Source organism: Myxine glutinosa, chromosome 1, assembly GCF_964187855.1.
Source record: "Myxine glutinosa chromosome 1, kmMyxGlut1.1, whole genome shotgun sequence".
Taxonomy (NCBI): domain Eukaryota; kingdom Metazoa; phylum Chordata; class Myxini; order Myxiniformes; family Myxinidae; genus Myxine; species Myxine glutinosa.
This window is the reverse complement of record NC_136261.1, coordinates 186,972,612-186,986,633: the sequence shown is the minus strand read 5'-3', so window position 1 is coordinate 186,986,633 and position 14,022 is coordinate 186,972,612. Positions and strand designations below refer to the sequence as shown.

General features: G+C 46.6%; 1 protein-coding gene across 2 annotated transcripts in view; it reads left to right on the top strand.

Moving 5' to 3' along the window:
* LOC137432063 (papilin) overlaps positions 1-10,329 on the top strand; it is a 200,703-nt gene extending 190,374 nt beyond the window's left edge. Inside the window, exons 14-15 of one of the 2 annotated variants that reach the window (XM_068123806.2) lie at positions 4,126-4,173; positions 8,158-10,329. In XM_068123806.2, coding sequence (XP_067979907.2) covers positions 4,126-4,173; positions 8,158-8,369 — 260 coding nt within the window. In that variant the 3' untranslated portion in view covers positions 8,370-10,329. Of the gene's footprint in view, positions 1-4,125; positions 4,174-8,154 lie in introns of both variants that reach the window. The other variant, XM_068123801.2, reaches the window with a different exon arrangement.
* The last annotated feature ends 3,693 nt before the right edge of the window (positions 10,330-14,022 follow it).

The following is a 14,022-nucleotide window of genomic DNA, read 5'->3' as shown; positions in this document are numbered from 1 at the left end:
TACGCACCTCGTGGCCGTCGCCACGCCCCGCCCACCGCCGCGGCGAAAACCGCCACCGCGGGGAAAACCGCCAGCTCCACCGGCCTGGCGGAGCCAGCCGCACTCCTCCAGCTCCACCACCTGGTGCCGTTCCACGCCAGGTTCGGCCACGAGGCTCGACAGTGTCATCCGCCATGCTCCTTCGACAGGTCGGGAAATGCCCGGGCCGGCGCTCGATAGTGGCAATGAGCGCCGGCCGTTCGAACAGCCTGCTGTTCATCACGGACACCTTATCCGGGCGCCGTTACCTGTGCGACACAGGAGCGCAGGTGAGTGTCGTTCCTGCCGGTACGTCGGACAAGCACGCCGCGGGCGGGGGCCCCGCGCTGCTTGCCGCAAACGGGACGCCCATCCGTACGTACGGAAAACGCTGCCTCTCTCTGCGGTTCGGAGGGCAGGTTTTCCGATGGTCGTTCGTCACCGCCGACGTGCCCATGGCATTGCTTGGCTCGGACTTCCTGTGCGCAAATGGGCTCCTGGTCGACGTAAAGCACAGACGTCTTGTCCAGGCCGAGACGTTCAGCTCGCTCGCTTGTGCGCTGCCCAGCTCGTCGAGCAGCCCACTGAGCGGCTCACCGAGCGGCTTGCCAAGCGGCTTGCCGAACGGTTCGGTTCCGGCCACGTTGATCTGTACGCTTCCGGCAGCGGATGACTTCACCCGCCTCCTCGCCGGCTTCCCGGCCCTCACACGGCCCACCTACTCGGCGGGGGCCGTCAAGCACGGGGTGGCCCATCACATACCCACCGTCGGGCCACCGGTCTACGCCCGGGCACGCCGCCTTGAGCCGACGAACCTGGCGGTAGCAAAAGCGGAGTTCGCTACCCTGGAGCGACTCGGCATCGTTCGGCGCTCGGAGCGTGCTTGGGCGTCACTGCTGCACATCGTGCCGAAGCCCGGCGGGGGATGGTGACCGTGCGGGGACTATCGCCGCCTCAATGATGCTACCACCCCCGACCGCTACCCCGTCCCCCACATTCAGGACTTTTCCGCCTGTTTGGCGGGCATGTCCTTCTTCACGAAGGTGGACCTCAAACGCGGTTACCATCAGGTCCCCGTTAGGCCGGAGGACGTCCCGAAGACGGCGGTCATCACGCCGTTCGGACTCTTCGAATTCCTGCGGATGCCCTTCGGTCTGAAGAATGCGGCTCAGGCGTTCCAGCGGCTGATGGACAGCATCCTGTGCGACTTGGATTTTGTATACGTCTACCTGGACGATATCCTCGTCGCAAGCGCGTCCCGCGAAGAGCACCTACACCACCTCCGCATGCTCTTCGAACGCCTGGGCCAGCATGGCCTGATTGTGAACCCCGCAAAGTGCCGGTTCGGTGTCGCCGAACTCGATTTTCTGGGGCACCGCGTCACCAGGCACGGAGCCGTCCCCCTGCCAGCCAAGGTGGAGGCAGTGAAGGGGTTTCCGCGCCCCCGCACGATCAGTGGGCTGCAGGAGTTCCTGGGCATGGTGAACTTTTACCATTGGTTCCTGCCCTGTATCGCCCAGCTCCTGCGCCCCCTGCACGAAGGTCTCCGAGGTAAGCCGGGCAAAGGCGACGTCACCTGGACCGAGCAGATGGACGCGGCGTTCACGGGCGCGAAGCTCGCCTTGGCTAACGCCACCATGCTCGCGCACCCGGCGCCCGATGCGCCGATCGCCCTCACCACCGACGCCTCAGACTACGCGGTGGGCGTGGTGCACGAGCAATGGGTGCGTGGAGCTTGGCAACCGCTGGCGTTCTTTAGCCGGCAGCTTCGCCCACCCGAACGCCGTTACAGTACCTTCGACCGCGAGTTGCTCGGGCTTCACTTGGCGGTCAGGCACTTCCGCCATCTGCTCGAGGGCCGTGCGTTCACGGCCTTCATCGACCACAAGCCACTGGTCTTCGCGATGGGCAAGGTCACCGAGCAGTGGTCGGCCCGGCAGCAGCGTCACCTCTCGGCTGTGTCCGAGTACACGACGGACATCCGGCACGTCACGGGGAAGGACAACCCGGTGGCGGATTGCCTTTCCTGGGCCGTCGCCCACGCAGTCCACCTCGGCATCGACTATGCCCGGATGGCAGCGGACCAGGCCGCTGACCCCGACGTCCAGGCCTTGCGGACCGCCGTCATGGGCCTCCGCGTCACTGAGGTGCCGTTCGACGGCACGGACGCGGCCCTCTTGTGCGACGTCTCCCTCGGGCGGCCTCGCCCCATCGTGCCCGTGGGCTGGCAGCGCCAGGTGTTTGACGCCATCCACGGCCTGTCCCACCCGGGCACGAGGGCCTCCCAAAGGTTGATCGCCGACAAATTCGTCTGGCATGGCCTCCGGAAGGCCGTCCGCAGCTGGGCCAGGACGTGCCTCGCGTACCAACGCGCCAAGGTGCACCGGCACACCCAGGCCCCGTTGGCCCCGTTTACGGTGCCAGAACGCTGGTTTGACCACGTCCACGTGGACCTGGTGGGACCTCTGCCCCCCTCGTGGGGTTTCACCCACGTCCTCACCTTGGTGGACCGCACCACCCGGTGGCCGGAGGCCGTGCCCTTGGCGTCGACGACGGCGGCGGACGTCGCGCAGGCTTTCATCGCCACCTGGGTCGCCCGGTTCAGTGCCCCCTCAGACATCTCGTCCGACCGCGGCCCCCAGTTCACCTCGGAGCTCTGGGGGGCGGTCGCGCAGGGGCTCGGGGTCCGGCTGCACCGAACCACGGCCTACCACCCCCAGGCTAACGGCCTGTGTGAGCGATTTCACCGCTCATTGAAGGCCGTGCACCGGGCCACCCTCCGCGACGGCAGCTGGGTCGACAGGCTCCCCTGGGTCCTGCTGGGCCTCCGGACGGCGCCCAAGGAAGACCTGCGCGCATCCGCGGCGGCGTTGGTCTTCGGGCAACCGCTGCGGGTGCCGGGCGAGTTCCTCCCTGACTCCACGGCACCATGGTCCACGGCACAGCAGCGCTCCGCTCTGCAGGAGACCGCCCAGAGGTTCGCCCCGGTGCCGACGGCACGCTACGGGCACCCACCGACGCACGTCGCCCCGGAGATTCGCACGGCAGAGTACGTCTTCGTCCGCCACGATGCCCATCGGACACCACTGCGGCCCCCGTACGACGGGCCTTTCCGCGTGCTGGAGACCGGGGTGAAGCACTTCACCCTGGACATCGGCGGTACTCCTGACCGCGTTTCTGTGGACCGCCTCAAGCCGGCCCACCTCGACGTGGACCATCCACCGCCTGTGGCCCGACGCCCGCGTCGGGGCCGCCCCCCTGCGGGCGGACCCCCGGCACCGCCCAGCCCCACCGCCACGCCGCCCCCCGGTCCTGCACCCATCCCAGGGGCAGCCGGAGGCATCCCAGATGGCATCCCTGCATCCCAGACGCCGCCAGTCGCCAGGGGGCGCTTCGGCCGGGTCATCCATTTGCCCCGCAAACTGACCCTTCAGGTGCGCGGGGATTCTGGGGGGGGCGCGTGGGGCGGACACGAAAGCACTGACGTGGTGACATCACCCCGCACACCAAGTGGGGGTGGGCCACGCCCGGGAGAGAGGCGTGGCCTCACGATATACACGGGGCACGCAGCCCTGAGCAGCTCAGTGTTACAGTGAGCTCTTGAATAAAGACTCTTACAAATTACCGCGTTGTCCGCTTCCTCCTTGCTTACAAGTAGCATGCGTAACACCGCGCTTTAACGTTCCAATAGTCTGTCATTAATAGACGTAGTCATGGTACAGTAATACGTAATTAATAGATGTACTCACGTTCAAACTGTATGTACTTCATAGACATACTCACATGGGTCGACCGAAGGTTCACCGTTTACCAATATTTTTTTATTTTATATACTGTGTGTATTTATAGATATTGATGAATTATGATCTTGACCTTTTGACCTATTGACCTCAAAACCAAGAGGCTTCTTGCTTGTCACTACCTCCACTTGGTGGTTATGTTTTGTGAAGATTTGAATATTTAAGATAGTGAAAGTTCATTGTACAAGCAAAACTTGGAGGTGGAGTAATGCGGATGAAATTATTAACTGGTAAAATGGTGCGATCAAGTATATCTATCCAGCTTTGCTCATATTTTCACATTGTGTTTTATTTTCTTGCTTTCTAGATGGCACAACAGCACCCAAAAAAGCAGGATCTTCTGGATCTGGAAAAGGTGAGTGGAAAAGTAGTTAATGTCCCAGTATATTATAAGCTTTAAACAATACTTATCTGCTGCTGCATGGTCTGTTTATTCCTCTCTTGCTCTCCATACAGCTTACAAAGGAGGGTCTTACCACAAGTGCAATATATCATGGCATTAGGCCTCCAACTTTGAGATACTTTCCCAAGTTCTTCAAATTAATGCCATATATTAGGTTAGAAACCACAACTTTGAGATTGTAAATATTGTTTTTAAACCAATGCTGAGCTTCAAGCATTCTGGACAGGTGGGCTTAGCCCAGATGCCCTGAGTAGTAGAGGCAAGTGATAGACATTTACAAATTTAACCTGCTTTCTTTTTGTTTCCATTTTACATTCACCGCAAGGGTGGGAAAAGAGGTCTCCACACGTGTGAATTTAACAAACTAGTGAGGTACCAGTGCTACGCACGGGTGGGAGACCAGAAGCAAACAGACAATGCAGAAACTGCGAATGCTAAAGCATGAAACCAATAAATTTCACATTCCTGTAGCACCTTCAGTCGCACGTCAGACATGGGCAGCAAGTTCGTGAAGGACTTCCATGAAAAACATACCCGTTCGCAAACAAACTGGTACGTTTGTTCCATTCCCAGTCAATGGCGAATCTGCATATGACGATCCTCAAATTTCACGTTTAAAACGTAAAACCGTCACTGCATGTCGTCATTCACTTGAACTCAATATCCCTTTTTTCATTCCAAGCAGCATAACTCAAATCACAAATATACATTAATATAATAAACTTTTAACAACATTCGTGACATAAACAAATATTTAAATCCTGATGTGAAATTCCGTACGGTGGGTGAATACAATTACGAATTCAAAGTCGTACTTGTATTCACTCAATTCCAATCATCCATTGATACTTTAACAAAACGATTAACACGATTAACGTTTAACGATTATACATTACGATTGAATGACGGTTGTATTGGGATATTATCAAACCCGCGCATTGCCCTAATCTGTCCACTTCCGGATTTGCGGCAGGTTCATAATTCTCATCAAAATCTAGACAGTATTTGTAGAATTTCAATAAAAGCCACATCACTGTTCATATCAGTAAATATTATTCCATCGTGTTTGTAAAAACTGGAAAATTGGGGAAAAAAATTGGAAAAACAGTATAGCCTCTTTTAATCCAAGGGGTCCCAGGAATACCCACCCAAAATATCGTTGCGATTGGTTCAGCCGTTTTTGCGGTACCTTCGAACAGACAGACGGACATTTGGTGAATTATAGTAAGATTATTTTGAATACAAATATCACAGTACATCATAAATAAATAATTCCTAACTCCATAGTCACAAATCTGATGAAGCCCTTGCACAAGGCACACAACAAACATAGAATGTAAACACTGAATATAGAACCAAAACCTTAGGTTAACCTCCTGTGGCAAACCCTCTACCAAACACACAGAGGGAGGGAGGGATAATAGGGAGCAAATTAATAAATAATTGAATAAGCAGTGAGAGATGAACATAATTCTGGAAGAGGGAAAATGAAGGGGGGAAAAAAGAAGGAATGTGCACTGCAGTCCATCCACAGCACATATGACACATCCGCCACGATGATGGCAAAAACATTCACAACAGCATGTCCCTATTGTCGGCACGAACAGGAGAGGCAAATAATGGGTGTTTTTAATCATAAAAGGGAGCGGAGAAAGGTGAGAGGATATCGGTTTACGGGACTTCCTTTGGCTTCCTGATCTGTTTATTATGCAACTCTGTACATGGATTTACAAGACTTGTTTTATGTGGATATAAGCCTGCTTGAAAAGTTATTCGAAAATGCGTACAAAAACCTGGCAAACAGCTTGTCCTTGATCCAGACACATGCACGCACGCACACACACACACACACACACACACACACACACACACACACACACACACACACAACTAATCAATTCTAGATCAACAGCGAGTGATGCTCTTACCATCTGCTTGTCAGTGGGTCGGGGTACCGTATACCATAAGGTAGAATAATCTGCAAAAAGGAAGTTTTTAAACCTGCTTTGCAGAGCAATGGGATGTTATGTCGATGAGGAACAAGAGTGGGCCCAAGTCACTTCCATGAGGCAATATAGCCTCCACTGGTAGAAGAGAGGAGAGGGTTTCATTGACAGCAAAGTGTTGACTACTTAAGTATTGGAAGTTTGTTGGTGGTCTTGTATGTCCAGTAGTGAACTTGACAAATAGTGGAGGATGCCAGACCTGACATGTCTTGACTTCGCAGGTTAAAAAAAATAAAAAATAAAAATCTAATTTCCTCGACATGTCACAGGTAAAAATAGTCGCAAAACCCTCAGCTCGATTGATGTCCGACCAGGAGGTGGGTGGAATCTAAACCTGTGTTCATTTCCCAGGTAAAGCACAAGCGATACATGCAGCCCTATGGCACCGTGGTGTGCTGTATATGGAAAAGCAACTGATGATTGGATGTTTTCTCCCTTTTTTTCTTGCTATCTCATACTCAGACACTCAGAGAGAACATTTGTGAAAGCCCTTCCATCTACAGATTACTCACAATAAATTACTAGGTGGTTCTGTAACTAAAGTTCGCTGGAAATTGCTTATTCAGCTGAGATTATTCACTTTCAGAAGTAACCAGGTCTTTCGCAATCTTTCCACACAGCTTGTAGTCTAACTGCAATATAACATGCCACCTTTTTACTCCTCAACTTATAGAATAAACAAACATTGTTCAGTTATAGATGTATTACTCCGAAAACCCCGCCAATAATGACGGGTTGGAACAGTTTTTGACAGTGTAGCCTCATGAGCATGCCAAAGTCTGAAGCCTTGGCCTAGTGTCAGATGTGCTTATATCTTCTTCATTTATTAGACATCATACGGATGTAAATGAACACTCATTTTACTCTGTGCGCATTGCACATCACATGCAGTGAATTTCACCTCCCTGTGCCTTGTATTTATTGTTATTTTAAAAAACACTTCTGTACACTGCCCTTGAGGCTCGGTTTGCAAGCCACCATCTATAATTCCAATAGAAGAGACATAATTACTCCTTTATGGAAAATGTTTTTCGAGTTTTTTATCCTCAAAAATAGACCGTAGTGGACACACATTCATGTTAAAAGATTGGCCTTTAAAACCTACCCTGATCAAGGGGGACCAACATCTGTACAAACATCTGTGACCAACAAACTGACATTGTGTGTTATATGGTAGATGTACTTGTTCCATATGGAATCATAAGCACATGTGCATTAACCACGCACCAAAGCAATACACCGCCTAAACGTCACTTGTAAAGAATTTGTGACATGTTTTGAACAGAATTTTTTTGGGAGTAAAACAAAGCTGTGCAATTAATAGATTTGTCTTCACTCATATTGCTGAACCCCAAGTGTTCTCCTCCCTCTACCTTCCCCACTCCACATCAATCAAACACATTCTTCTTTGTTTCTTTTTCTCATCACCAAATTTCTTTTAAAGTATATGGTAGATGTATTTGTTCGACCAGGATTCGACCAACACTTCTGAATAAACTTTCTTCTCAAGTATGCTCCAAATCTTTCCAATTAAATAAAAGAAGAGTGAGCTTAGAAATACAATTTCTAATTTTACAAGTTTTGACGTTCTAATTGCATCGTTTTGTTTCTTTACAAAGCATCTTGTTTGATGATCCTTCTCTTCATCACTGACTGGTCTCTGGTGTAACATATTTGAGGTTTCCAATATTTGGTTGGCCTTTTTTCTGTTCATTATTTTTCATTTTGTTTGATTTTCAGTAAGTTGGGAAGATTGAAAAGACGTTTGTTTAAATGGCTTTCGCCTTTATCAATTCAACCTGGGGCTTTTATGTGCTTTATGTTTTTCTGATGCCACTTTGGCATTTCTGATATGTTCACTGATGCCACTTTGTAACAGATTTTGGATTACTTTTCATGTCCTCTTCCTACTTTGTTGTCTTTTCAGTAGTGGTGGGAGTCATCTTTGGCTTGTTGGTGGCTGTTGGTGTGGTTGCTTTCATTGTATGGCGGCTGAGGCGTTCACGGTATAAGCACCGCTCCAATCCCAACGCCCAATCGCAAAGTCCATCAGCTGCTTCTAGTGCAAAGACCAATGGTAGCTCTTTCAATGATAATGATCACACATTGTACCCCCTGATAGGCAAGCAGACCTCTGTATAAAGTGGCTATCATTTCCTTGGTTGACAGGGGCAGTATATGTTGCTCAAGCAGTTTAAATGCTTGGCACTACTCTCATCACTCGACACCTGAAATTCAATATTGCCACCCCCTCCCATTTCTTTTGTTTTACACTCGGGAAGTGCATATGCCATTAAATCGCTTTTTATATGAATGGCTTTGAAATGAAAGGTGCATGTTCTGTATTAAATTTAATGAATGGGATAACCAGGGGTATTTTGGCAGACAAAGGCGAGCGAGGTTAGAAATACACTTTTTGGGGGAAAAAAGGCATACTTTTTCGAACTGGGAAATAAATTAGTAAATTTGAATTTAATATTTCTCATAAAATTCCACCTCCTTTAAATACTGTTGCAGTTTTAATGCATTCGTGTATCATGGCTTCCCTGTTGATTTTGTTCCGCTCTCATTCATCATGAACAATGAAATTGTACAAAAATGACATTTAGTTACTGTTACATTTTTCCACATCATTCGTGCTCTTATTTGGATAAAACAAAACAAATGTATCTTTGCAATTTTTAGTGCTGGCAGCTGAATTACCTTCTCCTTTTCAGACATGAACTTTGTAACATCGTGATATTTCCATATTCGATACAACATCATGATCGGTGCCACTTAATGCCATGGGCCAAAGAAAAATGTAGCCCAAAAATTTGTTGTAATGATTTTTGGTTTGATATACAATTTACGCTTTTTTGCCCTTTTGTTTTATTAACCTCGCTTAGGTTGACCTTCTGCATCATATATCCCTTTATAATGTGGTCTGTGCTTCTGCGAGTTTTATGCAGTTCAATTATGCTTCAGGTTTTACTTTCCTTTTCAGTAAAACAGTCGAGCAGTCATTGAAAGGAAATGCAAAGCGATCCACAAAAGAGCATTTTAAAGCAATTTTATTACTACAAATATTCTTCTTTTTTATTAAACCAAGAAGAACAAACACCCAGTCTCAGGAAACGAAGAGATGCTGATATATATCATATTGTTAAAGGTTTGCCTTTTTAATGGCATGTAGAGCTTTAGGTTAATTTTAAAAGTGTCTTTAGCACTCTGTTTGATGTATCAGACACTTAACAAGTTCTTTTTTGCTTTTATAATTAATTTTAAAAATTAAATTCTGGTGAAGATTTCAACTTTTAGTTTTGGCTGAATATATTATATCAAAATGAAACGGTTGAAATCCTTCTGAAATACCAGTTTTAAACTTTTCATACATTTATGGGATTGTGGTGATGATTTAAAAAAAAAAGTGAATAATTACTTTTTGTTTCATAAAGTATTCTGTCTTCTCTTGTTGCCTATGTGAGGGAACACGTAAAGTGAAAGTCGAAGTTTGGAATTTATTTGCTACTATTTGGCACAAGTGACTTCATACAGCATAAACCTATCCCATTTTTATATTCTACTGGAGAAGAGAACCCTTGATTCAAGATGATGCACACGGTGTTTCCTATCGTGAAAACCTTTAAACTATGCAGTGCCCCTCGACATCCCACACCCTTTGAAATTGTTAGTTCATTTTGGATAAAATGTGATGTTTCTACGCGCGGATCTTGCAGCTATCCATGTCATAATGCTTCCAGAATTCTCACCTGCCTTTATGCATTTCACACATCGCCAGGAACTCGTGTCTTTAGCAATATGGTTTTTGAATGCATCATTCACTGGGCCTTTGCATGAAAAACGAATATGTATAAAGCCTTCCAAAAGTTTGCAAGTTATGACAAAATATCAGTTGTTGATTCACTGAAGATGAAATTTATGTAATGCTCGAATAATTTAAAATGTGTTTCTGTAAATATGCTTCCCAACACCTTTGTTTGCTAACTTTTTGTATAATACTTAAATTTATGTCTGAAGTGTTTTGTTTGATATAGCTATATTTTCAGCAAAGTTTGTCATGCCATCATATAATATTATCAGAATTAAATCACATTTTAAATTTCTGAATCACTGGTGAATTTGTATCAAATACAGTAATTTCTCACTTTAACGTTTTAATTCAATTAACGTTGTTTCGTTCTAACGTCACTGATATAATAGGGAACATGTATCCTTTTAATGTCACGGCATTTGCCATTGCGTTGTTTGTCAGTGGGCCACAGCGAACTAGTTTGTGTTGCATGGGCGTAGGTGCGTATATAGACACTGAACAGTTGTTTCATGCCATTTTGATGTTGTTTGAAGCATGATTGAATCCCTTGTAAAGATGAGTAAAAATCCTCAATAAGTGATAGTAGTAAGTCCGGTAGTAAGAAAACAAGAAAAACAATTGGTTTAGAAATTAAATTAGAGGTTTTTAAGTGTTTCAATGCTGGAGAATGAGCGGCTGATATCAGGAGAGTGATTGGGCTCCCTTCAATGAAGGTAAGAACAATTCATGGTCATGACGCCAAGATCAAAGTGCGTCAAGTGTGATCCCTTTAAGTGCGACCAATATAAGGTCGTTGAAAGGGGGCAAGAAGAGAGGGCGGAAGATGCTAGTTTCATCCTCTGATGAAGAGGCACACTTTCCCCTTTGTTCCCTTAACTCCACCACTCACCCCTCCACTCCACCCCACCTCTACAAACAACCTCCACAGTCCACACCCATCGCTGGTGAGATATCTTATCTAAACTTATTTTGTATTTAGTCATTAATTTTATTGAAAAATAGTATTTCATTCAGGAATGTACTATACATGTAGACTATTTAAACTTTGAATGTCTTCCTTTTTTTTTTTCTTTTTTTTTTTTTTTGAAATGTTCAGAAGAACCTAACTTCAATTTATACATTAATTGTTGTGGGAAAAGGTGATTTGCTTAATGTTGTTTTGCTTAAAATCACATTTTTCGAGAGCGCAATCACGACGTTAAGTGAGGACCAAATGCATGCAGATATGATATACATCCAGAAGGGTGGGAATTTTTACCCTCGCAGGAGGAAGAGGGTTTTTTTTTTTTTTTTTTTTTTTTTTTTTTGTATACAATATCGAGGCTCGTGAAAGAGCGAACATTAATCACATGAACACACAGAAAGACAAACCGACACATAAAACATATAACATAGGGAGCGGTAGACAAGATGGGGAGAGAGGGGGAAGGACACAAACACAACATTTGAGAGCAGGGACCGAGAGACATGGAGACATCGAGAGATCTGAGAGAGGGCGAGGGCTTTGGGGGGGGGGGGGGCGTGGGAAGGGGGCAGTGGGAGAGGTATAAAACATATGGACACTGCCAGGACTTCCAGGAAAGAAGTTGGAATTTCAAACAAGGTGGATCTGGGGTGAATTAGCGGGGGTAGAAAAGATCAAGGTTTTGGATGGGGGAAGATAAGAGATGGTGGTGAACAGCTGTTTTAAAGACCTGGAGGGAGGAGTGGGATTGAAGGGAGTGAGGGAGTTTGTTCTAGAGGCGGGAGAAAAGAGGAATGAAAGAGTGAAGGTGAGCAGAGAGCCGAGATTTCGGCAGTTTAACCATCAGAGGGTTGCTGGCAGATCTTGTGCGACCTGTAGGAATATTTGGGGGACAGAGCACAGAGAGAGCTGGGGGTGCAAGGCCGGAGAGGAGTCGGTAGAAGACAGAAAGACCACCTACCTGCCTGCGGTGAGTGAGTGAAAGGCCCTCAGAGATAGCTTCATCGCGGGAGATTCCAATAATTCTGAAAGCTTTGGTTTCAACAGCGTGAAGCCGAGCTAGGTGTGAGGCAGGAGCACCGGCCCATAGGGGAGAACAGTAGGGGTTAGGGGTACCCAATACCCAACAGGGTATTGCATTTCGGTCCGTTTGTCTGTTTGTCCACACAGAATAAATATGATTTTCTCGGCAACCGTTGGTCCGATTGACAGGAAATTAACACCATAGGTGCAACTCCACTTGTATAATTTTTTTATGATAATTATGACGTCATAAGTCACATGGTATGGGCGCCATCTTGGGAAAACCGAAAAACTTTGCACCTCTATATCTCGGAAAGCGCTGAATAGAAAAAATTGAGACATGGCTCATTGTAAAGAACTCTCCATGGGGAATAAAATATGTTAAGGATGATGTCATAGGTGCCTCCATTATGACGTCTGTACAAAAGTGCCTCCAGTACAAAACTTCATCCGATCAAGATGAAATTTCTTGAGCGTCATCTAGGAATAAATTGGTGGAGAAAAACAATAAAGATGACGTCTTCGGTCACGTGGGTCGGCCGCCATATTTGTTTTTAACACAAAAGCCTTAAAAACCACAAAAAACATGTCCTGGCAAGGGACTGGAATCTCTGATTGCTCTTTCTTGTTCATCTTGTGAATCATTTCGTATATGATTGGGACCACAATTGCAATGAGATTATGCAACTGGGAATCCTTCATTTTCCAACTGAAACCCTGTTTTTCCAATGACAAGCCACCGTTCTCAAAGGTCATTGTGCAACCCGGGTGGAGAGAAATCAGAAAAATAACCCCCATGACATGTTTTGCATAAATTTAGGTCGTAGGTTGTGGACAGCAACCGCTCTGGGTAGTACTACCGTTTGGACTTAGGAGTGTTAAAGTGGTGCCCGGAACAATCTTACACTCTCCATGTCATGATTGCTGGTCTTACTTTCTGTATCACTCAAACTATCGCTATCGGGCTAGCTTCAACTTCTCTCGCAAACAAACATCATACACTTTTCATCATACACTTTTCTTACTCATTTTCACTCCTTGCCTTTATATCCTCTCTTTTATTTATTTGTATGAAGTTCTTTTATTTAAGGCTTGGCCTCGATGAGGACTATATAGTCCGTGACTGGCACCTTCAACATAATTTTTTTTGATTCATCCACCTTGTTTTATGTTCTGTTCAACACTTAGGAATTTTGCCAACACTTGGGAATTTTGCCAACACTTGGGAATTTTGCCAACACTTGGGAATTTTGCCAACACTTGGGAATTCTGCCAACACTTGGGAATTCTGCCAACACTTGGGAATTCTGCCAACAGTTGGGAATTCTGCCAACACTTGGGAATTCTGCCAACACTTGGGAATTCTGCCAACGCTTGGAAATTCTGCCAACACTTGGGAATTCTGCCAACACTTGGGAATTCTGCCAACACTTGGGAATTCTGCCAACACTTGGGAATTCTGCCAACACTTGGGAATTCTGCCAACACTTGGGAATTCTGCCAACACTTGGAAATTCTGTCAACATGGGAAATTCTGCCAACACTTGGAAATTCTGCCAACACTTGGGAATTCTGCCAACACTTGGGAATTCTGCCAACACTTGGGAATTCTGCCAACACTTGGGAATTCTGCCAACACTTGGGAATTCTGCCAACACTTGGGAATTCTGCCAACACTTAGAAATTCTGCCAACACTTGGGCATTCTGCCAACACTTGGAAATTCTGTCAACATGGGAAATTCTGCCAACACTTGGAAATTCTGTCAACACTTGGAAATTCTGCCAACACTTGGAAATTCTGCCAACACTTGGGAATTCTGCCAACACTTGGAAATTCTGCCAACACTTGGAAATTCTGCAACACTTGGAAATTCTGCCAACACTTGGAAATTCTGCCAACACTTGGAAATTCTGCCAACACTTGGAAATTCTGCCAACACTTGGAAATTCTGCCAACACTTGGAAATTCTGCCAACACTTGGAAATTCTGCCA